The sequence below is a fragment of the Equus quagga genome, chromosome 5 (assembly GCF_021613505.1).
Source record: "Equus quagga isolate Etosha38 chromosome 5, UCLA_HA_Equagga_1.0, whole genome shotgun sequence".
NCBI lineage: Eukaryota > Metazoa > Chordata > Mammalia > Perissodactyla > Equidae > Equus > Equus quagga.
In genome coordinates this window covers 31964156-31989471 of record NC_060271.1, presented here as the reverse complement: position 1 = coordinate 31989471, position 25316 = coordinate 31964156, and the positions used below count along the sequence as shown (strand labels likewise).

General features: G+C 58.0%; 1 protein-coding gene across 3 annotated transcripts in view; it reads left to right on the top strand.

Annotated features, from left to right (window-relative positions):
- The first annotated feature begins 3226 nt into the window (after nt 1-3226).
- The window catches only part of EPHB2 (EPH receptor B2), a 121758-nt gene continuing 99668 nt past the window's right edge, over nt 3227-25316 (top strand). For all 3 annotated transcript variants that reach the window (XM_046663477.1, XM_046663476.1, XM_046663475.1), the window contains exons 1-2: nt 3227-3292; nt 6338-7022. In XM_046663477.1, the coding sequence (XP_046519433.1) occupies nt 3236-3292; nt 6338-7022 (742 nt within the window). In that variant the 5' untranslated portion in view covers nt 3227-3235. The remainder of the gene's footprint in view (nt 3293-6337; nt 7023-25316) is intronic.

Genomic DNA, 25316 nt, shown 5'->3' with positions numbered 1-25316 from the left:
GGACAGTATCAACTATCTCTTGGCATTGTTGTGAGAATGTCTGTGAGGGTATCTGGCTCCCAATAGTCAGGGTCTCTGTCTCAGGGGACATGACTTCCCTCCCTTCATAGATGTGTGGGATTAGAGGGGAGGTGTCTGGGGGTGATGAGGAGAAGGAAGGAAGTGCCAGTGGTAGAAATAGGGCTTGGCTTCCTGAACCCCCCTGGGGTCCTGAGGCAAGAACTGCCAACTCCAGACTCCCCCCGGGAACTGAGTTTGACTCTTGTGCTTGGTTTGAGAGGAACAAAGAGGCAACGCAGGGCATCCAAGAGGGCCGCCTCCCCAGAAACTGCGGCCCTCAAGCGAGAGGCTGACGTTTGTCGTCGTTGGCAGACATGGTCTGGGGGGGAGCGGGGAGCCAGGCAGCCTGAGCGGGAGCCTCTTGGACCCGCCTGCCCTTCTGGGGCCACCTGATGAGCTCAGAGGAGATGCATGTGTTCAGGGTCAGTAGCAGTCGCTTACTGAGGAGCTGCTTGTTCTGGGCTCCAAGCTAACACACTTCCCGTCATACTGAGTCCTCCTGTCCACACTCGGAAGGTCTCATGGATGTTTGCCAGGTGAGCAAACCGAGGCTGAGAAAGGTTACGAGTCCAAGGTTACAAAGCAAGTAGGTGGCTGAGCAGGGGTTAGAAGCGAAGTCTCTGACCTCCTGACCCCTAGTTATCTGCTCTGCTCACTGCCTTTTCTGCAGGGGGTGGAGGGACATGTCGTCATTGAAAAGCAAAAGGCCCGGGCAAGTGGGGGGAGTGCGCCCGTGTGTCCCCTCCCGCCACAGCCCTGAGGGCAACAGCTTCCAGGCAGAGCCCGGGACTGCCGTGGCAGGAAGGGAACACGGCGGGCACCCGCCTTCTCGCATCCTCCAAGAAGATGCACCCACTGCACACTCCCCCTTAGCCCATTCCTGTCTGAACCGGCCAGCCCACCCACCTCCAGTCCTTTGAGATCCTCCCCTTGCTGGTTCCAGGTGTGGTGGGAGGCAGAGGGGGCAGTGGGGCCCCAGGGTCCGAGCACCCCTTTCAGTGTGTGACTTTTGGCAAGTCATTTGCCCTCCCTGGGCCGAAGTTTCCACCATACAATGAGGATGTCAGTTCATGGCCCCTCCTCTGGGCCGTGGAATCCTCTAGAGCTTGGCCTCTGGGTCAGCCCAGGAATCCAGCCAAGGGGTGGGGCCACCTGCTTGGCGGGCTTGCCTCCCCCGCCCGACCCCGTTCTCGTCCCAAGCAGAGTCTCTCCTCTTCCTTGTTCGACACAGCTCCCAGCAGCTGTTCCTCGGGCCCAGGCAGAGAGCCCGGCCTGGCGCGTCTCTGGCTGAGGCCGATGAGAGAAAACAGGTTAAAAGTTCAGCCCTTGTTCTCTCCAGGAAGAAGAATCTGTAGCATTCGGAGTGTGAAAAGGAACCCTTTTTTCAGCTCCAAAGAAGCGCAATAGAACTTCCCTCCAATTTGCCATTAAAAAGACGCCCTTGGCACTGGACTCCACTGTCCCTGGCACCCCCACCCCCGTCTCCAGCCCCCAACGCAAAGGGACACAGTGACCGCAAACACGAGCCACAGGCGGTCATGGGGACGCTGCTGCATCCTCTCTTGTCAGCTCGCGGGTCTGACGGAGGTCACCTCCGGCTAAGTGCTTCCTCCCATCCCCGCCCTCCCATCCACACCGCCCCTGCCCCAGTTCAAGACCTTGTTACTCCCATTTCCACCTTCACAGTGGCCTGGAGACGGGGCACCCTGCCCCCACGCTCCTTGCCCTAGTTCATCCAGCCCAGGCTAAGTGTCTAGAAATTTACAGGGTCAGAGGCAGAATACCTGCACCACCCACTCTGCCACCAACTCCTCTGTGATCTTTAGGAAGTCTCTTCTCCTCTCTGTGCCTCAGTTACCCTGTCTCCAAAAGGAGGCAGTTGGGCTGACCAGCGATAGCATCTGTAAAGGTGGGTCTCGGTCACCTGGAGTGCCGTGGGAGAAGCATCATGTGCCACAGACTGTGGGGATTGATTGGCGATGTCTGCCCTGGCACAGAATTGGAGGATGGCAGCAAGCCTACCTCTCATCCACCCTCCCTGAGCTAGGTGGTGTGGAAGGGTCAGCTCTGACTTTCTAGGTCTCTCTGCCTACTCTCTCGTAGCTATTTGTATGCACACCTCATTTCCACACCAGACTATGAACCGCTCCAGCATAGGGTCTTGGTGTTCTCCCTTATCTGTCTTAGGGTACCCAGCACAGCGCCTGGTACCTAATGGGCATCAGGATGTATTTGTTGAATGAATGCGCACAAGAGGCCAATTTAAATCTGCTCAGTGCGTTGCAATTCAGTTCGAAGTGGTTTGAAGCCCCTGTGGCAGGGAAGGGATGGCGGGTCCTGAGCCTGATCTGGGATGAATAGGGGTCTCTCTGACCCTGTGGTCTCCTTCCCTCCGGCTGCTGGAATGAAGGGAGGCAAGTGGGGCCCTGGCTGGTTCAGAAGCTGATCTGAGTCTCTCGAGTCCCCGGAGGGCAGGTGATGGACTGGCCCCACTGGGCACAGTGCTGGCCCTCAACACATCTCCACCCCCAGGGCCGTCCTAGGGGCGGAGTTGGTCAAGCCCTGGGGGAAGGGGCCCCGGGATGGGGACTCGAGGGAGGACTCCAGTCCCCAGAGAAGAGGAGAGGGTATCCCTGACAGGAAGTGTGGGCCAGAGGGCTGAGCTGGGGAACTGATGGGGCTCAGCTGGGACACAAGGGCAGCCCCTCTAAGGCCCATGTTCCAGTTTTTGAAAATTTGATGCAAGCGAAAAAGCACACAGGCGCCCTCGGTTTGACAACATTTCGAGGGTTTCCTTGTGGACTCTCTGAAGCCCACCCTGGAAACCCAGGTTAAGACCCTTCCAGATCAGAAAGGGAGGGAAGGGGGCGGTACCTAGGTTGGTGGGACGTGATTGGTCGAGAGGTTGGGCGTGGCCATATGTAGAAGGGATGGAATTGGGCCCTGGAGGAACGGAGCCAGACAATTGGCTGGAGCGTGGGAGTGGGTAGGGTTATGGAGCGGGGGCAGGACCTAAAGGGAGGTTGATCTATAGAATTAGAGCCAGATTTGTTTGGAGCCATGGAAGTAGGTGGCGCTCTGTAAAGAAGACCCTCGAGGGGTGGGGTCTTGGGGTGATTGACAGCTCTTGGCAGGAGGGCCTGCGTGACTCTTTGCTCTCCCTGCAGAAACGCTGATGGACTCCACCACTGCCACGGCGGAGCTGGGCTGGATCGTGCATCCTCCATCAGGGGTGAGTCAGTGGTCCCCAAACCCTGCCTGGTCCCCCAGGATACCTCGGGTTCTGCTGCGGGGCCTGGATGCTCCCTCACGTTCCAGCCCTTTTCCCTTTTCAGGGCCCAGGGCGCGGCCTCTCATTGCCCCACCTGCCTGGTCCCCTACCGTTGATGGAGCGCCAGTTACCATGACAACATGCTGGATGCATTCAGCTCCCCCATGGAATCCTCAGGGTGAGGCTGAGAAGTAGGTGCTGGCACTACCCCCATTTTACAGATGAGGGAAGTGGACTGTCACTTCCCGAGCACCCACTGTGTGCCAGATACTGTATCAAGCACCTTGCACACATCCTCTCCAGTCCCATGGGGAGGAATCACCTCCGTTTTATAGGTGAGGAAACTGAGGCTCAGAGAGCTGTAGCCACCTACCAGGAGCCCTACAGCTGGTAAGTGATGGGGCTCAGGTTTGTGTCCAGGGCTGTGACCGAGTTTCCTGGGCGTTCTTTCTGGGTCCCCATCACCCAAGGCTCTGCCTGCCTGAGCTCTTATCATCACGCTTCCTTGGGTCCAGTGGTCTGAGCCCATCTGACACCCAGCGCAGTGCTTACACACGGGCTGTGGAGTCAGATACTCCTGAACTTCTGCCGCAGTTTTGCCACTCACAGCTGTGTGATCTGGGGTCAGTTCCTTAACCTGTCTGAGCTTCAGTTTCCTCATCTGTAAAATGGTGATGATAATGTCTTCCTCACAGGACCGTTGTGAGGTTTTCCTGAAATGTGTCTAGCACCGTGCCTGGCGTAGAACGGGCTCCCAATAACACGTAGCTCTAACAACTGTCACCATCGTCACCGTCATCGGCTTTAATATCATTCCTTCCTCATCTCCCTCGTCTCTGGGGAGGGCCCTGGGCTCCCACAGCCTGGCCTTCCCCTCCCCCCCCTCCCCCCCCCCTGCTGGGGCCCAGCTGCCCCCCCCGGGGCCCCCCCCCCCCCCCCCCGCCACCCCCCTCAGGCCTCGCTCTCAATAGGCAGGGCCCAGGGTCAGGCCTCTTTCTGTGGCTCTTTCTTGTCACCAATTTTCCATCTGCGCAGGCGGCTGGGCCCACAGCCCCACCCTGCCGGTAATGAGGCCAGGCCGGGCTGCAGGGCCCCCGGACGCAATTATTTGGGGTGTTCAGGCTGCAGGGCCTTTGCATGTTAATTAGAGAGAGGGGAGAAAGGCAGAGTGCTCTAATTAAGTGCTCTAATTAAGTTCTGAAGAAGAGCAGTGGTTGTAACAAGGGGCTGACTTTGTCACATGGTGCCACCAAAAAAAAAAAAATTAAATGCAATGTAGGGAGTTTCAGAGCCGCCATTGAAGTAGAGGCCGGGCCAGCAGGCTCCAGCTCGGCCTTCCCCACGCACGCCTTTCACAGCATCGTCCCTCCCCAGCCCAGCAGCCACTGCTCCGCCCTGCGCAGACTTGGCCCAGGGAATATGAAAGAGGCAAAGGGACAAAGAATGCCCACTTGGGGGTGACACCTCTCCCATCACCTGCCTCCCTCACCAACAGTCACATTTGGCAGCTGGGGAAATAGAGGCCCAGAGAGGGGAGGTGACTTGCCGAAGGCCACACCTCAAGTTAGCAGAGCTGGGACAAGACCCAGGACTCCTGGCGCACTGTTGGGTCCTCGTGCGTCAAGGCAGCCTGGGCAAGCACGCGAATGGGTCTGAGTCTGCGTGACTTGGGCCAAGTGGTCTCAATTCTCTGGTCTCTACTCCGTCATTTGTAAAATGGGGATAGCCGTGCGTACCACGTGTGCTAATTATGACAAGGAAATGAGAGCCTGTCCCAGCCCCGCCCCTGGCCCCACATGGGTGGGAGGCGGCGCTCCGCTGTTGGGGCTCTTTGGGGACTCGCCTTTTTGGGTCCACCCCAGGTGAAGCCAGCCCCACACCAAGGAGACACAGGAGAAGGCGGGAGCAGTCGCTCCCCTCAGCGAGCGTTCAGTCCCCCTGGGGAGAGCAAGCCAGGAGGGCTGGAGGGCCCAGCTCTCACCCAGGCAGATTGCGCCCAACACCCAAGGGAGGGTCGCTGAAGGCAGACGCTGCCGCTGGAGGGAGAGCCCGCGGGAAGAGATCCCAGAAGGATGGACTGAGAAGTCGAGGGGGTACTCAAGGAAGGCACAAGAGTGTGAACGGAATAGCGGTGCGAGTGAGCTGGGCCTGTGAGGAGAGAACATGGGCCCGGGGCCCCTCTACTCCCCACTTTCCCCAGCCGGCCCGGCCCCTCTAGCAGGGGGCTGGGGAGCACTCAGCTGGGTGCTGAGAGCCCAGGCTGGGTCCGGGGAGGGCACAGAAGCACCTGCCCCCGGCAGGAAGATTGGGAGGTCTCCCTCCACACACCAGCTGGCCACTTCAGGCTCCAGAGCAGAGCTGGAGCCCGGGGAAGGGCCCTGTCTCCCCGTCCCTGGGGTGAGGGCTCTTCTTCCATCGGACTGGGACTCCCCAGCAGCGAGGGCTCTATCTCCCTGGTCAGACTTGGAGCCCCCAGCAGGCAGAATCTCGCCCTCCCCGTCAGACTGGCAGCTCCCCAAGCACAAGGCCGTGTCTGCTCTCAGAGAGGGAACTGGCTCGGGGCGGGCCGCTCCATCTTTTCCCTTCCAGGTGGGCGCTTCCCAGGAGCAGGGGCCTTGTCTCCTTTATCAGATTAGTGAACCCCGGGGGGAAGGGTCACATCTCCCGTACTGACTAGGGGGGTACCAAGAGCAGGTGTGCGCCCTTCCCAGCAGATCGGCGTGTCCCCCTCACAGATGGGAGAGTTCCTCAGGGCCGAGGCCATGTCTCCCGCTCAGCTTGGGAGTTCGCTGATGGTAGGGATCATGTCTTCTTCATCAGACTGGAAGATCCCTGAGGTAGAGTCTGTGCCTCCCCCATTAGTCTGGGAGGCCCCTGATGCTAGGAGTCCTGTCCTCCGCCATCAGACTGGAGGATTCCCTAAGGCAGGGTCTGTCTGTCCCCTCTTAGGGCATTCCCTGGGGCTGAGCCCCTGCCTCCCCCACCTGACTAGCATTTCGCCCACAGTGGGAAGAGGTGAGCGGCTACGACGAGGACATGAACACAATCCGCACGTACCAGGTGTGCAATGTGTTTGAGTCGAGCCAGAACAACTGGCTACGGACCAAGTTCATCCGGCGCCGCGGCGCCCACCGCATCCACGTGGAGATGAAGTTCTCGGTGCGCGACTGCAGCAGCATCCCCAGCGTGCCCGGCTCCTGCAAGGAGACCTTCAACCTCTATTACTATGAGGCCGACTTTGACTCGGCCACCAAGACCTTCCCCAATTGGATGGAGAATCCGTGGGTGAAGGTGGACACCATCGCGGCCGATGAGAGCTTCTCCCAGGTGGATCTGGGTGGCCGGGTCATGAAGATCAACACCGAGGTGCGAAGCTTCGGGCCCGTGTCCCGCAGCGGCTTCTACCTGGCCTTCCAGGACTACGGCGGCTGCATGTCCCTCATCGCCGTGCGCGTCTTCTACCGCAAGTGCCCCCTCATCATCCAGAATGGCGCCATCTTCCAGGAGACGCTGTCGGGGGCCGAGAGCACGTCGCTGGTGGCCGCCCGGGGCAGCTGCATCGCCAATGCTGAGGAGGTGGACGTGCCCATCAAGCTCTACTGTAACGGGGACGGCGAGTGGCTGGTGCCCATCGGGCGCTGCATGTGCAAAGCGGGCTTCGAGGCCGTGGAGAATGGTACCGTCTGCCGAGGTAAGGACCCCAGCGCGGCAGGTGCGCTGGAAGGGCGTGGAGTGGGTGTTGGCTGCAGACTCGGGCCTGGCAGCTGGGAGCGCAGGCTGGCGAGGGCGGTGGCCTGGAGTTGACCACGTGGCAGTGTGTGGACAGGGTTTGCAAAGCCGCAGCCGTGGTTCTGCTTCTCAGAGGAAGGCGTTTGAAGAGCGCTTCTTGGATGGTGGTACGTGTGCGTTCTGCAGAGGAGATGAAGATGATTTTAGTCGGCATGAGGATAAACATTTCTCCTTTTAATTATTGTATGAATATTAACGATGGCAAGCGGTACTGTATGTCTTTGTTTACAAAAGGGATATGGTTTCCTTTGTAAGGAAATTCATGTCATAGTAAATAACATTGGTAAGTATAGGCCAAGCTGGGGTGAAGTGACAGAACAGGAGGAGTTTATGTCTCGCTCCGTGTTCCGCATCCATCGTGGGTCAGCTTGGGACTCCTCCCTCTGGGAGCCAGGCGGGTGGAGGAGCCGCGGAGGAGCCTGGGATGCTGGGATCTTCGGGAGAGGTGGGGGAGAGTGTGGCGGGCCGTGCGCTCTCCACAGCTCCGCCGGGAATGGCCCACACACCACCCTGCTGCCCATTTCACTGGCCAAAGCAAGTCACACGGTTCCTTCCGGTTCAGAGAGATGGGGAACGGCAGCCCTACTGTGAGCCAGGTGTCCTGACAACACTCTCACTGTGTGCTGATAGCTGTAATTCATTTCATCCTCACAGGAACCCTGTGAGGGGAAGTGCCATTTTCTATGAAGAGGTTGAGGCCCCGAGAGCTCATACAGGCGTCTTACCCGGGTCCTGTGATTCTAAGCCACCCTCTTAACCATTGTGCCACTTGAGTTCATTTAAGGAAAAATATTGACTAAGCAATAGTACAGGTAGTGCTTGATTATGGCAAAGAACCGTGAGGGTGGTTTGCAAACATGAGTTTGTAGGAGGTACTCGTGGTGCTGAGGAGGCTGTGAAGGCAGACAGACCTGGGTTCAAATCCCAGCCCTGCGGTTATCAGCTGTCTGTCCTGGGCCGAGTGTGAAACCTTCTTTCATAGGGTGTTTGTGAGGATTCAAGAACTTAAGACCTATAAAGCATTTATACTGGTTTCTGGTACACAGTAAGAGCTTAATAAACGTTAACTAAGTGAGATGATGTATGCAAAGCCCAGCCTGCCGCAGGTGCTCCATGGCGTGAGCTGTGATGGTGATGCTGGAGGTATAGGAGATTTGAACCTCTCTGTGCCACTTCCTCTTGCCTTCTCCGTTGGACTCGGATCCTGGGTGCTTCAAATGCCAGGCTAAGAGTTTGGACCCTGTTCTGGGGGCCCTGGAGAGCCAGTGGAAGTTCAGCCTGGGGCGATTGCAGTGACCCTTGTCTTGGTAAAGTGCTGTCACAGCCACCGTCTCTGTGGCTCCTCCTCCGTGCTCTGAGGCAGCATCTAAAGGTCTCTGGAAGGATAAGGGGGGTGCACGGGACGGGAGCAGCAGCCTGTAGGGAAGCTGTTGCTGTAATCTCAGAGATGCTGGCTGGTTTGACTGGGCGTCCAGGGTGCCTGAGAAGAGGAGGGGCGGAACCATGGGGCGTCTTGGCAGTGAGTCGGACGAGACGTGGAGACCGGTTGGAAGGGGGAGGCGGGGGAATCCGACGGACGGGGAATTCCAGCTTTCGGGGAGATGATGGTCCTGGACAAGCACTGGGAAGCTGGGAGAAACGGCTGGTTTGTTTCGGGAGAGAACAGATTGGGTTTTCTGTACTCAAGTGTGAACGTGCACAGCCTTGGGAGATGGCAGGCCACGGGGGCAGAATCAGTCACTCACTGCTCATTGTTTATTCACTCATCAAACCTTCCCTGCGCCTGCTGTGTGTCAAACCTTGTGCCGAGTGAGCATCAGGTAAGACAGAGAAGAATCCAGCTGTGGCCCTGCCCTCGAGGAGCTGACGATTAAATGAACAAGCAGGGAATGTGTCAGACTTGCTTTAGCAGGAGCTGCTCAGGCTGCAGTGGGCACAGAAAAAGAGGGAGGGCTTCACAGAGGAGGTGACACTGGAGCCGAGTCTTGGGAGACGGATGTGTTGACTAGGTGGCCAGGCCTTCTGGAGGATGGATAGGCATGAAAAAAGACCTGGGGCCGTGAATGAGTGTGGCCCTTTCGGGGGACCCGTAAACTTTATGTGCCTGTGGCTAAGGGCTCGGGGGGCTGTAGGAAGAACTATTGCTGGAATGAGATGAGGAGGTGTATTAGTTCTCTCTTGCTGCATAACAAGTCACCCCAAAATTTAGCAGCTTAAAACAACAAACGTTTATTATCTCTCAGGGCCTGAGGGTCAGGCGTCCAAGTGTGGGTGCCCCAGGCTCCAGGTCTCCCCTGAGGTTGCAGACAGGCTGGCGGCTGGGGGCTGCAGTTTCATCTGAAGGCCCGACTGGGGAGGGATCTGCTTCCACGCTCGCTCTCGCGGTTGTTTGCGGGCCTCGGTCCCTCGCCACATGGCCTCTCATGTGTGCAGTGGCTTTCCCAGAGTAAGCAATCCAAGAGAGCATGAGAGAGCACCCAAGACAGAAGCCACCGTCTTTCTATAACCTCATCTCAGAAATGCGGTCTTATCACTTCTGCTGTATTCTCTACATGAAAAGTGAGTCACCAAATTCAGCCCGCACTCCAGGGCAGCGAGGTGCACAGGCTGTGAATGAGGGGGGGAGGGGGTCACGGGGGCATAGCAGAGGTTGCCCGTCACAGGCAAGTCATTGGAGTCCAGCTTCTCCTTGCAAATGGTGGGGCTCGAGGTAATGCTAGGACAGAGTTTCCAGCACTGGCTCCCCGCCACTCCCCTCTTCCCCCCACCCCCCCAGATCTACAGCTTCCCCAGGCTCAGGCCCAGCCCAGCCGGCCGCTGGGTGTGAGTGGAGGCCAGTTAAGGTGTGATTAATGAGCTCCGGGAGCCAGAAGGACACCAGCTGCTGCTGTGGCCTGTGCAGCAGCCACCCAGATGTGGGGCTGCTCCAGCCCAAGTCCCGCGGGCCGGCCCAGAACGTGTGGGAATGGTGATTGCAGCTCACATCTGAGTGCTTGGCACAGTGCTTTCTCCCCCTCTCGCTCAGGGGTTCTCAGCCCTGACTGTGCCTCCGAATCCGCTGGGAAGGTTGCTAAGACGCAGATTCCTGGGTCTGGCATGAGCCCCTCCCCCAGGTCTGGTTATGTGGCTCTAAAGTGGGGCCAAGAGTCAGCATTTTTAAGCAAGCAGGGCTGATGCTTTTGTAACAGGACCATTAGCTCAGACACACGATGCGATACCACATCCTTGGCCAGACGGAGCAGGAATCAAGGCCAGACGATGACCACAGGCCCAGCCCTGCGGCCACCCCAGGGAGCATCCACCCTAAGGGGATGGGAGGGGACGTTAGCAGAATCCCTGGGTGGGTGAGGTTTGGAAAGATCCATTTAATATGGAAACATAATTCGATAGGGAAACTCCATGGCTCTGTTAGTACACACTAGAGAACAGAAGGCTGGAGAAAGTCTTCTCGGCGGATGGGGAGGCAAGTCCTCGTGGGAATGGGAGCCATCCCAGGGGTGGGCAGTGGTGGGTGGGGGGTCCCAGTGCACTGGGTGGTTCACGAAACTACAGGTTAAATGTACTCGATCTGACCGACTTCCTCGGGTGTCTGCTGTGTGCAGGGCGCAGCGGGGCGGGAGGGGCCTGGGGAAGCCAGTCCACCGTTCATGTTAACAAGCATGCATCGAGTACCCTCTGTATGCCCCTTAGCCCTCCAACAGACACTTACTGAGTACCTTCTATGAGTCAGGCACATACCGGTGCTGCAGGACACACAAGTGAACAAGACGGACACGTTCACTGCCCTCCCAGAGGTTTTAGTCTGGGTGGGTGGATACGGGAAAGATGGAGGGAAGAAAGTAAATTAAGAAATAAGTAAAATAGTTACAGACTGTGATGAGTAAAAGGAAAAGAAAACCGAGGGCAACAGGGGCCGGCCCAGTGGCTCAGTGGTTAAGTGCGCATGTTCCACTCCGGCGGCCCGGGGTTTGCTGATTCGGATCCCGGGTGCAGACATGCCACCGCTTGGCAAGCCATGCTGTGGTAGGCATCCCACAAATAAAGTAGAGGAGGATGGGCATGGATGTTAGCTCAGGGCCAGTCTTTCTCAGCAAAAAGAGGAGGATTGGCAGCAGTTAGCTCAGGGCTAATCTTCCTCAAAAAAAAAAAAAGGAAAATTGAGGGCAAGAGTAGAGGTCAAAGGGAGGACCTGCTTCAGCCAGGTGGTTCAGGGAAGGCTCTTGGAAGAGGTGTCCTTTCAGCTGACAGGGGCCGCCCTGGGAAAGCTGGAGGAGAGCACCTGAGACTCAGGGTTTGGCCTGAAGTGGCTCCTAGGCGAGCCGGGTACTCAGACACCCTGGGAACAAGGCAGAGCATGAAGTCTATCCAGACAAAGCACGTTGAGAATATGAGGAAGATGGCATCTTTTCTGACTGGGAGTCTAGGAAGGCTTCAGGGAAGAGGTGGCATTTGAATTTGGCCTTGAAGAGCGAGTAGGATCTGGATGGGTGAAGAGGGGAGGGCATTGTAGGTCGTGGAGCCGCATGAATAAAGGCCTGAGGTCTGATGGGATGGGGCATGTCTGTGGGTGTTGTGTGCCCTCCTGGGTGCAGGGGCTCAGGCACGGCTGTCCCTCTCCGTTCATCTGCTCAGTTTATGGCGCCCCCACATACGCCTGCCAGGTGGGGCACTCCTGGGACTTCCTTCAGAAGAACTCTCCCCGCCATCCTCCGGGCCCCAACCTCCTCAAGATCACAATCCCTGCTTGGCCTTGCCTGCAGTGGATCCGCTGGAGGTGACGGGACGGTGGCCCTGGAATCCCTGCCCTGCAGCAGCTGCTCCCACCCAAGACCCCGAGTCTGTTTCCCAGATGTTTATGGGTTTGATTATGTGTGTGTCCTGCCTCGGTGTCTCCAAGTTTGTCTCTGTATCCCTATTTCCCTTGGTTTCTCTTTCCTACCTCAGCCCCCACTTGTCCCTGTCCATCGGGAGCCCCCACTCCGCCAGCCACTGTTGGGGGCCCTGCCGTCCTCTCTCCCGCTGCCAGACGCCGCCCCCCCCCCCCGCCCACCACCCCCCCCCCCCCCCGACGGACCAGGAGGCGGCTCCACAGGGGGTGTGGCTGCTGTGGTCCCATCGGGGCATCATGGGATTTTTAATATTCGGCTTGGACAGCGAGAGGGGCTGCGGGCCAGCGGGAGGGGGTGGTTGCACGCACGCACACGTTGCTGCCCTGGCTGCAGCTCAGACTTCCCAGCTTCCAGCTGCCGGGCTTCTCCTCCCCGCCTCTCCCCCGCCCTGCCCCACTTGGCAGCCCCCGGCCCGCTCTCTCCCCCACCCATGGCCTCTCCTTGACCTTGGAGACCTGGTTTCCAACCCCAGCTCTGCCCCTCACTAGCTGTGTGACCTTGGGCGAGCAGCTGACCCTCTCCCAGCCTTTATTTTCTCATCTGTAAAACAGAATAAATAGGAGGGCTGCTGTGCAGAGTCAATGAGAAAATACCTAGAAAAGTGTTATAAAAACAAGAATCAGGACTTTTACCAACACCGTCTTTTGCCTGTGAATGTTTTTTTCCCTGATGAGCATTTTGTTTTGAGGAAAAAATAACTTCCTTATCACGAAAGCAATGCAGCTTATTCGTAGGATCTTTAGACATTACTGAGAAGCAAAAAGGAGAAAATTAAAATCACCCAGAAAGAACCACTGTTAACAGACTGGGGTGGATCCTTCTAGGTGTACTTATGAGTTTTTACACGTATTGATTTTTTTTAAAGAAAAAATAGACTCCTGATAAAAATACACGAGGGATTTTGACTAATTCGTATTTTGTGGACGTTTTTCCACGTCATGTTAGATCTACAGCATCATTCTGGGAGCCTCTCAGACTCCGTAGGTGGAGCTCACATCATTTATTTACCAATCCTCTGTTGATGGACATGAACACTGCTCATGGGGCGCGGTTTTCGTTCTTAACCACGATCGTGAGGCTGGAATGGGCCCCGTGGTCCCTCTGTCGTTTGGCCCGCTGCTAGTATTTGCATAGGATACATCTCCGGGTGTGGAATTGTGGGGTCAAAGGGTGTGTACTTTTTTTAGAGCTTTTGACACGCTTTGCCGAAGGAGCTCCAGAAAGGCTGGGCTGAGGTACCCTCCTGGCCGCAGCCTTCGCGGGCCTGTTTCCCGGCGTGCTGACCAGCCTGGGATCTTATGCCTGTGACTTTATTTTCTGTTTTTCTCCCAGAATCTTGTGTTTCCCCAGCCAAGGGAGGGAGGGGCCGGGAGTCCTCTCTGGACCCTCAGAGTGGGATCCTGGGCCACCCTTGGGGCGGCCTCTTTCCCGCCCAGCTCTCGGCTCCAGCCCTTCCCACAGAGGCTGGACCAGTGGCCCAGATGTGTCTGGCAAGTCTGCGGGGGTGGGGTGCGGTCAGTCTCCGGGGCAGGAGGAGAGAGGCCGCCAGCTGGCAGAGCTGTGCTGGGGGAGGGTGTGCGCGTTGGAATGCTGGGTGGGAGGCGAGGCCCAGACCCCCACACGGAAACAGAAAGTTCTGCTGCTTCTCTTTAAGAACAGGGTGGAGATGCCCAGCTGAGGGGGGCGGGGTGCTAGGCACTTTCTGCAGACCCCCAAGCTCAGGCCTGGGCTGAGACCATGCAGCCCAGCTTTTTGGGAGGGGCATCGGATGGGGACCCCGGCCAAGGCACTCAGGCTGTTCAGGTCTTTGTTCTTAAAAATTAGAAGTACCCCAGTCCCCCACGTCTCCTTTCTTATATGGTCTCAAAGCATCTGTGCTTGTTCACAACTGTCCATCCATCTGTCCATCCATTGGTCCACCTGTCCGTCCATCCAGCCAGCCAGCCATCAGACATCCTCTGAACACCAGCTTCTGATTTTTTTGCTGCTTAGAGGAGTCGGCGATGTTTTCATAGAGGACGGGGACGCTAACACATATCGAGTGCCTGTTATGTGCCACGCATTGGGGTCCTTGGAAAGATCAGTCATGGCCCCCACCCTCAGGGACCACCCAGTCTAGAGATGTTGACAGACGTGTCTGCGGATCTGCGGACAGGGAAGGTGGACAAAGCACCCAGCCCATCCAGGGGAGTGTCAGCCAGGGCTTTGGTGGTCAGAGGAAGGCTTCCTGGGAGAGGAGCTGTTCAGGTAGAGCTGAGTGAGGAGCAGGAGCTAGCCGGACAAGGAGGAGGTGCAAAGGCCCAGAGGCAGCAGGGTGGGTGCTCCTGAGAAGCGTGGGAGGCTTGCTCCGGCCCTCTGTCGTCTCCGAGTTGGTTGATTGGAAGGATCTGGGTGTCAGGACATGGGATGGATCTTAGTATTTCTTCCGGCGTCTAGGCAGGAGATATTAGATACTTTTGGCTCCAGAACCTCGTAACAGCTCCATCATTTTTCACACAAATAACACTCCCCAGGCACCGACTGTGCAGCCGTCCCTGGGCCAGGCGTGGGAACTGCAGAGATGAGGATGGCCCTTCTTGTCCTCCAGTCTGGGGTGGGGGAGACAGCCCAGCCATGGCTACAGCCTTGGGGCACTTAGCAGGGAATCCAGGGAGAGCTGGGGAGGCTTCCTGGAGGAGGAGCCATTTTCTCAGGGCTTCGGAGAATGGAAGGAACTGAGGGCAGGAATTAGTCCAGAAAAAAGATGTTCAGAAATGATACTGATTTTTTTTAACCCTAGCCTCTTGCTGACCCCAGACGAGATTCAGCCATCCGGGGGCGGGAGAGTGGAAGAGCCGTGTTCCTGGCCACAGGAGAAGGCCAGAGGGCTGGGCTTTAAGTCCACGCTGTCAAAGGGCCGAGTGAGGCAGAGGCTACAAGGAGTCCTGAGAGGCTTGGAGAGGGCCAGGGCTGGGGCGAAAGGGGCCTCCGGTGCCCAGCGCTGGGCTCCGTTATCTTGTTGAATCTTCTGTTGATATGCTTAGCTCTGTTTTACAAATGATGAAATTGAGGTCCAGAGAGGGTCAGCTAGTTGTCCAAGCTCACACAGCCAGTGAGTAGCAGAGGCACAATGTGAACACAGCTTTCTCCAACTTGCTGGGACAACTTATTAACCAGAGGGGGCCGAAGCCTGAAAGGACTCTGCCCATCCCCACCGCTGTTACCGAGGGGCCCCTGAGATGGTGGAGGTAAAGGGTTTGACAGATAACCGACAGAGCGGCTCACGTGCGGGACTGAGTGACTTCAAAGGACGAGGGGGCCACCCTTGTGGGGCAACCAGAAGGGCTTCAAGGGGGAGGAGGGCGGCCCGTGGCTGAACTTTGAAGGAAGTGTTGCTTTCGTATCAAGAGACATCGGGCAGGATGGAGCTGGGTCCCCGGACGAAGGCTCCTGGGTGGGGAATCGGTATGGGCCTCCTCTCTCTGTGCCAAGAGAGCAAAGGTCCTCCTGGAAGGCGGCCCACCCGGCCCTGGCTGACCTCTGGCCAGAGAGAAGATTCCCCCCGCTCCCCACACAGCTTTCCCCGAACGCCCCCTCCCTACAGGGCCCCTGTCGAATCCCCCACAGATCAGGAGACAGAGACCGGGCCCAGAGTCACAGCCTCGGAGGGGGCAGAGGCAGGCGTGTGCTCTCGTGCCCCCCATTTCTGATTTCCCCTGCTTCTCGGAGGAGGTGGCAGAAAGGCTTTGTAGCAGGAGCCCGGGGCTCACCTGTGTCAGGAGCCTCCTGTGGACCAGGCAGCTCCTCCCTCGGGCCTCCCCTCGGGGTTAGGCATCCTCGTTCCTGTTAACAGAAGAGGAAACTGAGGCTTGGAGAGGGCGAGCAGCTTGTCCAAGGTGACACGGTTAGGAAGGGGTAGGGTTTGAACCCAGGCCGCCTGACCCCGGAGCCCCTGCGCTGTCCTCTCTCAGCCCCAGACCCGGGTCAGACCCCAAAGGCACGGGGTGGACAGGTTTGGTGGCGGCTGCCTGCCTCCGGAGCCATAAACAGCTGGGGCAGCTCCCTCCCTCCAGCCGCGCCTTTTCATCTGGGCTGCTTCGCGATCTGGCGAGAGAGGCCCGCCCGTTTATTGAGGAAGTTTATGCATTTAACAGTTTAAGCCTTTCTAAGCCTGCGGTACAACAGGATTTGGGAGCCGTTAACAATTCTGTGTGGTTAAGAGATTTTCATTGCTCTGCAGCTGCTGGCTTAGGCCCACAGGCCCGCTCGGGCCTCAGCCGCACCCTGCTGGGGAGCCCCTCCCTGGGGCCCTTTGTCCTCAGCCTCCCTCTCCCAGCTCCAAGCCTCCATGTAGGAACTTTGACCTCAGAGGAGGAACAGAGGCCCAGAGAGGGGAAGGGAGTTGCCCAAGGCCACACAGCAGGTGAGAGGCTTGAACGGAGACCTGCCTAGCAAAGCCTGCCCCCACCCCCAACTGCCTTTCCCCGGGATGGGGGGCTTACAAAGCCCCCCTAAAACCAGCCTCGATCCGAGGAAGGCTTCCGGGCAGGGAGGGGCTGGGGGGCTTGCCCAGGTTCGTTCACCTTGTCAGGTACAGAGCCGGGATCAGAACTCCTAATCAGAGTCCTAATGAGAATTCTTCACACCACACCGAGCTGGGGTTTTTTCCATAGCTTGGGGGGAAATGCCATTTGTAATTATAATGTCTTACATATGCACAGTATTTATTTACTTACACCCTGCCTTGTTCCAGAGGAGATTAGAGGCTGCTTTTGTGTAGCGTTTGGTCTCACCCTATGAGATGCTTTGATCTGAGTGATGTGGAGGGAGAGAAGCAAGGCGAAGGGCATTACGCTGTTCTAGAGACCAGGGAACCCAAAGCCCAGGGAGGACCAGGGCCGCCCTGCACACCGCGGGCAGAGCTGGGACCAAGCCTGGTGCTCCTGGCCGTCCCTGGAGCCGCTCGTCAGCTCTGAGATGTCCCGTCACACAGCTCCCCTCTCCCCCGCCTTGACCTGCACCACTGCCGGGATGAGGCCCCCGGGGTCCCCCAAACGCCCAGGACACCTTCTTCTCCATCCTGGGTGGGAAGAGGTGGGCGGCCTCAGGGAGGGTCCCCACGGCCCAGAGAGGAGTGTGGGGGTCTGTGGCGGGGTGTGAACCGGCCCCCACAACCATGCGGACGCACTGGCCCTTGGCTGGGCTCAGGGGGGCGGTGGTGGCAGGGGTCCCCGCGAGGGGCGTGCCAGCCCTGGGACTCCCACCCGCCCTTGTATCTCTGGCTCTTTGCTCTTCACCAGGCCTCCCTGCTCTTTCTCCGCGGACCCCATGGAGTCTGGATGGTGCCATTGGTTTTTTGTTTTTGTTTGTTTTTAGTTGTGTGTCTGTGTGAGGAATATTGGCCCTGAGCTAACATCTGTTGCCAATCTTCCTCTGTTTTGTGTGGGATGCTACTACAGTGTGGCTCGACAATGGTGCTAGGTCCATGCCCGGGATCCGAACCTGCTAACCCCAGGCCACCGAAGAGGAGCGTGCGAACCTAACCACTATGCCACCTGGCCAGCCCCAGTGCCATTGTTTCAATCACAGGGGTTTGTTTTCTGATCATCAGCCCGTCTGCCCCATCAACCACAGGCCAAGGAGATGGCCTCTGATGCACAGTCACTCCTATGTCACCAGCTTCCAAACCTGACACACTTGTCTCTCGTCCTCTCTGTCTGCCCCTCACTGCCAACGAAGGGGCCTTGGGTGACGGATCACCAGCTTCTCAGTTATGAAGAGGGAGCCCAAAGACCTTAGATGAAACGACTTGTCGGGGACCCAGCACTCAAAGTCAGGCCCCCCCCCAGCTCCCTGTCCCCCACTGGGAGGAAGTGACATGCGGTAGCTGAGTGCCTGCTGTACACCAGCCTCATGCCCCAGGCTTGGCGTATGGTACTTTCCTGAATCCGTACAAGTTAGGCATGGCTGTTATTCTCGTTTTATAGAGGAGGAAGTGGAGGCTCAGAGAGGTTAAATAAGCAGCCTAAGATCACACAGCTAATGGATGGTGGAGCCAGAAATGAAATCCAAAATCTATCCTCTTCCCACTGGAATATTTATAGTGTTTCATCATTAGTAAAATGATGAATTTTCTCACAATTTTTGTCTCATTTGGTTCTTAACAACCCTAGGAAGTAAGAGGGACATTAACCACATTCTTCAGACGGGGAAATGAAGGATCAGTGAGGTGCAGTGAGCTGCCCAGACTCACCACTGGGAAGGGTCAGAGCTGGGACTGGCACTGAGTCAGCGGGTCAGTCTGGTGCTGACGCCCAGGCTTTGAGCCTCCCGGCCCCCTGGCTTCTGATTCCTGTGCCAGGGCCTCTCTTGAAGCCATTCGTCTCAGACCTCTGCCCCAGCATTCCCCTAAAACTGCTCAGAATCAAGGCCACCACTGATGTCCATATGGCCGATGCACTGGGCAGTTCCCAGGCCCCAACTTCCCTGACCTGCCCTCAGCGTTTGACAAATGACCACAGTGTCTTCTGGGGCCACCCTCTGTCCTGGCGTCCCCCTGCCTCTCCAGGTGCTTTGGGGCCAGTTCCTGCTCATCTCCCTCCTCTCTACCTGGTCAGCTGAGCCCGTGACCCCTCACCTCTCTCCCTCTGCGGCTGATTCCATCCAGGCCGATGGCTTCACGTGCCCTCTCTGGACTTCTCTCCAGCCAGGACCTCTTCTCTCAAGTCCAGACGCACAGACCTAGCTGCCTACTGGCCATCTCCCCGGCTCATTCCCTGCCCCTGCAGTGTGTCCTCCCCCTGAGTAGAGGCCCCTCCGCAACTGAGTCAGGTCACGCCCTCCTCTGCTCAGAACCCCCTGAAGCTCCCCATGTCACACAGAGCAAAAGCCAAGGTCCTAACAGTGGCCCACGAGGCCCTGCCCCATCTCTCCCGCCCCTCCCCCTCTGACCCATCTCCCATTTCCTCCTTGCCTCCTCCACTCCAGACACGGGCCTCCCTGGCAGGTTCTTCTACCTGGAATGTTGTTTCTTCAGCTGTCCACGTTGATTGTTCTCTCACCCTCTTCAGGTCTCTGACCAAATGCCACCTTCTCACCAAGGTCCCCCATCACGCTATTTTTTAAAGGGTGCACATGCATGCACACACGTGTGCGTGCATGCAGCCCAGCCCCCCTCCCGCTTTGCTTCTCTCCATTGCCCTATTGCCATCTGATGGACTGTGGGTTCACCTGTTTGTTCCATCACTACCTGTCTCCCAAGCTGGGGTGTAGGTTCAGCTCAGAAACGTGGGGACAGACGTCTTGTCCACCACTATCTCCGGTTTCTAGCCTAGAACTTGGCTCATAGAAGGTGCTCAGCAAGTATCTACTGCAGAGCCCGCCCGCCCCGTCTCAGCACCGTACCCTCCCAACCCTGATGTGAGGGATGTTACGAACAAAGGCCCTTGCTGGGCTCCAGAGGGACCAGCATGGCCAGGTGCCCAGCAGGTCTGTCTGTCTGTGGTTGGGACAGATGTTTCTAGGCACGGATGGAGGGTCCTTATTCTAATACTCAGCATTTCCCATAAGATCACAAATCCTTCTTGGAGCTGGAGGCCTCAGAAAGCATCTTTTAGTCTTACTCATGTTTTCACAGGAACAAAGGTAACTTCAGCCCTTGCTCCCTTGCCTGCTGGGGGTCCTAGACCAGAGCCTGCTGGGGGACCCGTCTCCCCACAGGAGCTTGGGGGAGCCTACCGGCTGCCCGGGTCTGTGCAGACACAGAGCCGGAGGAGGGGGAGAGGCACTGTCCAGCACGCCGAGTTTCCTGGTCAGGTTTAGACTCTGGCCCGCTGCTGTCTTGCTTGGTCAGGTCCTTTTTCTGAGCCTCAGTTTCCTTGTTGTTAAATGCGGCCGACCATCCCAGCCTCACGGGGTTTGGGCGAGGCTCCGAGGAGTTTAGGGAGCTCAGAAGATACGAGAAGGATGGGGAGGGGGGTGTTCCTGCTCCAGGAAGGGTTATTTCTCCGGGGGGCACCAGCCCCGTGCCCCGGCAGAGCTCCAGGAGTGTGTTCACGTCGGGGGGAGTGGTGGTTGGTAATGCCCTCCCAGTCACAGGCAAGCCTGGGCACACAGTGGGCGCCGGGTCTGTGCTGGGGGAATGGCATGTCTTAACCAGACACAGTGCTTTTATTGGGCAGCACAGGAGGAGCTCAGAGTCGGGGGGCCTGGGTCCAGATTTGACCTCTGCCCCGTCGCCCTGGGACCCTGGCAGAGCACCCCCCCACCCCCCCCGGAGCTCAGTGTCACCCTCTGTGGATGACACTAATGCACTAACAGCCTCTGATTCTGCTCTGCTTGGTCCTCACAGTGCCAACCTCGAGAGGCCAACAGTCAGCCATGACTGCCTGTGACATGGGGATAAAGACCCCCCATTACCTGTCACACCCCAGATGCCCGTGAGCAGGAAGGTCTCACCCGGTAGGTAAGAGCCAGCTGCCCAGGTTCAAATACTGCCTCCGACATTTACTACCATGTGACCCGGGATGGGTGACTCACTTCCCGAAGCTTTGATGGCCTCATCAATAAAATGGGTGTAATAGTAAATGGAATGTTACAGGCGAGGCGTGAGGACTCAATGAGATGATGAAAGGGAAGCGGGGACACAGCTCCCCGCTCATGGCGTGTGGTCAGTGCTGGTCGTAGCCTGGAACTTGCTGTATAAATGCTCAGGGCTGTTACCATCCCCTTCTGCAGATGAGGAAACAGGGGCTCAGAGAGAGTAAGTGACTTCCTCCAGGCCACACAGCAAGTAAGGCCCCATCACCCCTGTTGTCCGGTGGAGCATGAAGAGAGGGCTGAGTAGGGCTTGGGAGCCAGTCAGAGCTATTTCCCACCTCTGTCCCTATGTCCCCAGGGAATTCTGGGCCCAGGGCCTTATGTTACCCTGGCTGCTTCCAGGAAACCAGACTCAAGTTTCTTCCCTTAAAGGCGTCACTGTCTGACTGGCAACATTCTAAGGACCTAAGAGTGGTCGCTGGCCTGTTGCACTGCCTGGGCAGGCTGTGCAGCTTTGGGAGCCCCACAGCCATATCCCTGGCAACCCCAGCCATGGGCTGCCCTCCCCCCACACCCCGTTGTCAGAGCTGTCTGTGGGAGCTCCCTGGAGGCCTGGGGGGATGTGCATGCGCGCATGTGCTGGATCAGTGCAGAGCACCCCCAGCACGCATGCGTGTGCGTGTGTTCTGGCCCCGTCAGGCGTGTGCGGGTGTGAGAGTGCTTGCTGGGCCTGCTGGGAGTGTGTATGTGTGCCTGTGAATGCACAAGTGTGCCCACTGGCCTAACACCCATGGGTGCGGTTGGAACAGCTCTGGACATACGAGCAGGTACATACATTTCAGGTGTGGGGCATGACCTTACCCGCACAGGCCACCCGGGAGCCTGCTGTAAGCCATTGCTGCCCTTGTATTGTGTGTTCCTGTGTCGTGCACATGTGTGTGCAGGGAGAAGCATACTCGTGCGTGTGCTGGATCAGTCGGACCAGGGGATACAAAGGAACATGAGTGCCACACCAAACACATGTGTGCCTCTATCCTTGCATGTGTGGGTCCCTGTCAGTGTCCTTGGGTGTGTGTGTGCACACCCACCCACAAGGAGATCAGGCCTGCGTGTAGGTATTCAGGCGGACAGGTGTACATTATATCAAGCCAGGCGTACACGAACTCGAGCATGGATATATGTGAGCATGTGTGTGTGTGCAAGGGATCAACTAGCAGAGTGTGTGCGTGTGTATGTGTGGTGGGCACACACGCGCACACACACACGCACTTTCTGGGGGCCAGGATGTCAGGGCCATTGATTTTCTGTCTCTTAGAGATTCCCCTTGAGGCCCTCTTCATGTCTCTTGCATGAACCAAAGTCAGCAGTTCCGACGTTCTTAGCAAATAGGGCCCGTTTTGCAGCGAGGCAGCGTGCCCGCCCACCTCCCCCGCTGGTCCTGTGCGCAACACGCACACGCAGAATCTGCTCATCATTCACGGGAAAGCATGGGGGCCTGGGTGGGGTGGCGGCGAGAGCGCTGGGAGGGGGCACCTTCCTCGGTCGGGCTCCGCTGGTCTCCAGCCGGGTGGCCTTGGGCATCTCCCTCCACTGCCCGGAGCCTCCAGGTTCTCGTCGCTCAGAGGCACGGGGCGGTGGTGCAGCCGGGCCGGCCGGAGATTGTCATTCCTCTCACATCTGTCTGGGGCGTTATGTTTACACAGCACTGGCTCCTTCTTCCTGTGCGGGGAGGCTGTGTCTACACAGTACCCCAGAGCAGGGCCGGTCCTGGATGGGCCGGCAGAGGCACAGTGGTGCATCTGGGAGGAAGGGAGGGGACACACGTGGAGGAAGGGAGTTGTGTGTCCTACTGTGTGCCAGCCCTGTGCCCTGAGCCCTGTGCTAATGTCTCTTCAATCTCACCCTGGCCACTGCCCTCTGTGGTAGCTGGTGTTATCTTCATTCCACAGAGAGGAAACTGAGGCCAGAGAACTGCAAGGACCTGCCTGCACCTCTCAAGGGGTGATAGGTGGCAAGCCAGGGTAGGGACCCAGTCCTGCCGACCCCTGAGCCTTCCCGCCGCATTCCCGGATGGCTTCCTAGAGCAGGCAGGAGTCAGAGGGCAGGCCTTGAAGGATGCCCAGAGCCCACAGTGGGCGGGATGACGGACGAGCCCAAGGCACCGTGGGAGCAGAGGTGGGGAAGCGCCAGGCCAGAGGAAGCAGGCCCCTCAGCCCCTGCCGCCTCCTCGGGCTCCCCCAGCCGTCCCCCTCCAGATGGGCAGCCCCTCTCCGCGGCAGTCTTTGTGGCCCAGGAAGAATGGCTCTCTTTATCTCCGGACGCCCCTTCTCTTTGATTCTCCTCTCCCCAGCGTTTCTGCTGACCTCTGCGTGTTGGGAATCCAATTAGACGAGCGGATGGAGAGAGTGACAGGCGCGCCGAATCCCGCCTCGGCCCCTCCGAGCACGCCCGCCCGCTGGAGCTGCAGGCAGCGCGGGGCCTGCTTGTCATGCGGGGCCCAGCGCTGGGCTTTGTGGGGATTAGCTGCCGAGGGGGTGGGGCGCTCCGCAGATGGGACCAGAAGTGATGCTGGTGAATGTCACGTCCCAGCGGAGAGTGGAGGGCCCCCCTGCTCGGCCCAGAACCCAGCTTGGGGAAGAGGGGAGAAGTGGGGGAGGAGGCTGGCAGGCCTTGTCAAGGAGTGGTCCCCCTGGCCTACCAGGGTGCTTGGGGAAGTGGTGGCCCCGTTGGGTTATTGGGTTCCCATTTGAGCCTTGGAGGGTCCAGGCCCAAGGCTAGACTGGAGCAGAGCTGGCAGCCAAGCCCAGGTCTGCCTGCGGTGGGGGGACAGGCCAGAATGTCCACCTCGGAGGGCCTTTGGGGGGTTGACATGGTTGCAGGGACAGGCTATTGTCTGGAAGCTTCATTTGCAAAACACTGTATATGACTGTGGGGGAAAAATCCCAAGGAGGGGGAAGGGGCAGCCACTGAGAGATGGTGTCTAAAGAGCCGCCCACCACAAGCCTCTCCTTTGGCCAAGACCCTCCCTGCCCTTCCCCACGCACCACCACGAAATTACCCGCCTGGTTTACAGCTAAGGAAGATGAGGCTCCCAGCACATCAGGCCGGTTCAGGGCAGAGCTGGGATTTCTCATCCCCTCTTCATATACCCCTGTGTCACCCTGACCCCACCCCTAACCTTCCGAGTGAGGAGAATCCTAATGCCCCCTCGCCAAGGAGGGATACAGGGTCTGAGGAAGTGGAGTTTTGGTCCTCAGGGAAAGCAGCAGCCTCATCCCCATCCTCAGGAGCACCAGGCAGAAAATGGTCTGACTCGTGGCCTGTGGACCAGCAAATGTCCCAGCCCCCCCTGGAAATGGCTGGAGCCTGCAGCGTCCTGGACCTCGTGCTGGACCTGAACACAAAGGGGGACCCAATGACATGGCCTCTGCCTCCAGGGGCTCACAGTGGGGACTGGAAGGTACAGGTAGGACTACAGTTAGCCTGGGCGTCCCAGAGGGCTTCTTGGAGGAAGGGGCACCTGACTCCGAGACCTGGAGGACAAGCAGAAATAGCTTGAGGAGGCCCCGAATGTTCCTGAGAGGTAGGCAGGTGTGGGGCTTCCCAGGGTGGGGCACCTGCCTTCCCCCATTCCCATCCTCATTCCACAGCTGCCTGGGCTGGGCAGGGCTGACCCGCCTCCCACCCTAGCGCCCTAGCGGGGCTGCACAGCTGTGGCCGTCTCCCGGGCCTAGCAGAGTTGGCAGCCTCTGCATGCTCAGCATCTTCAGTAAGAATCACCCCGGCCGTTGGATTGGAGAGTCAAGAGCATCCCAAGGCGGTTCCCGGCCCGTAGTAGTGGTTTGGAGGCCACAGTGCCTGAGCCTGCACTTTAGAGACCCGTGCCAGCCCTCACACACTGTCTCCTCCAGTCCCACACTAACCCCAGGGGACAGGAATCACCTCCCCTTGTGACAGGTGAGAAAATGGGTTCAGAGAGGCAAAGGGGCTTGCCCAGACTCACAGAGCATGTTAATTTATGGGACCAGCATTTAAACTCAGGACCCTGTAGACTTTTCCAACTACTCCAGGCTGCCGCAGACAGGAGCTTATTGGGTTTGTGTTTTTGGTACTCCTGCCCCAGCATGGTGCCTGGTACATGTTAGGTGCTTGGTGAGTGAGTGGCAGGTGGGTGGATGGTTGGATGGATAGATGGGTAGATGCATGGGTGGGTGGATGGATGGATGGATGGATAGATAGGTGGATGGATGGATAAATGGATGGATAGATGGGTGGATGGAGAAAACCAGTTGATCAATTGACCAATTTCCTCACCTGGGGCCTTTTGTTTAGAACAAATCTGCACCAACCCCCATCCTGCCACTGAAGGCCATATTAAATATGACTTCATCTTTCAGTTCAGTTTTTCGTGAATACAAAATGAGAAGGGTGTGTGGATCCAAGAGAACAAAAAAGACACCCCGGTCTGCTTCCCACACCTGCCTGGGCCTGAAAACACACTTTCACACCCTGAAACACACACGTAGACACACAAACCCACTCACTTTCGTGTGGTCTCACCCACGCACCCACCCTTCCTCACAGCTGGTGCCTCCGGCTAGGACAGCAGCTCATATGACAGCCCCCTAGGGACCTCATCCTCCCCCCACCTCCCCCTCCAGCCCCCCTGCTCTGCTCTGGGCCCGGCCCTGGCCCTGCCAGCCCTCCCCACCCTGCGCACACACCCTTCCCACCCCTCCGCTCTCTCTGAACTTCACTCCCCCTCCCCTTTCACCTTCTTCCCCACCCCC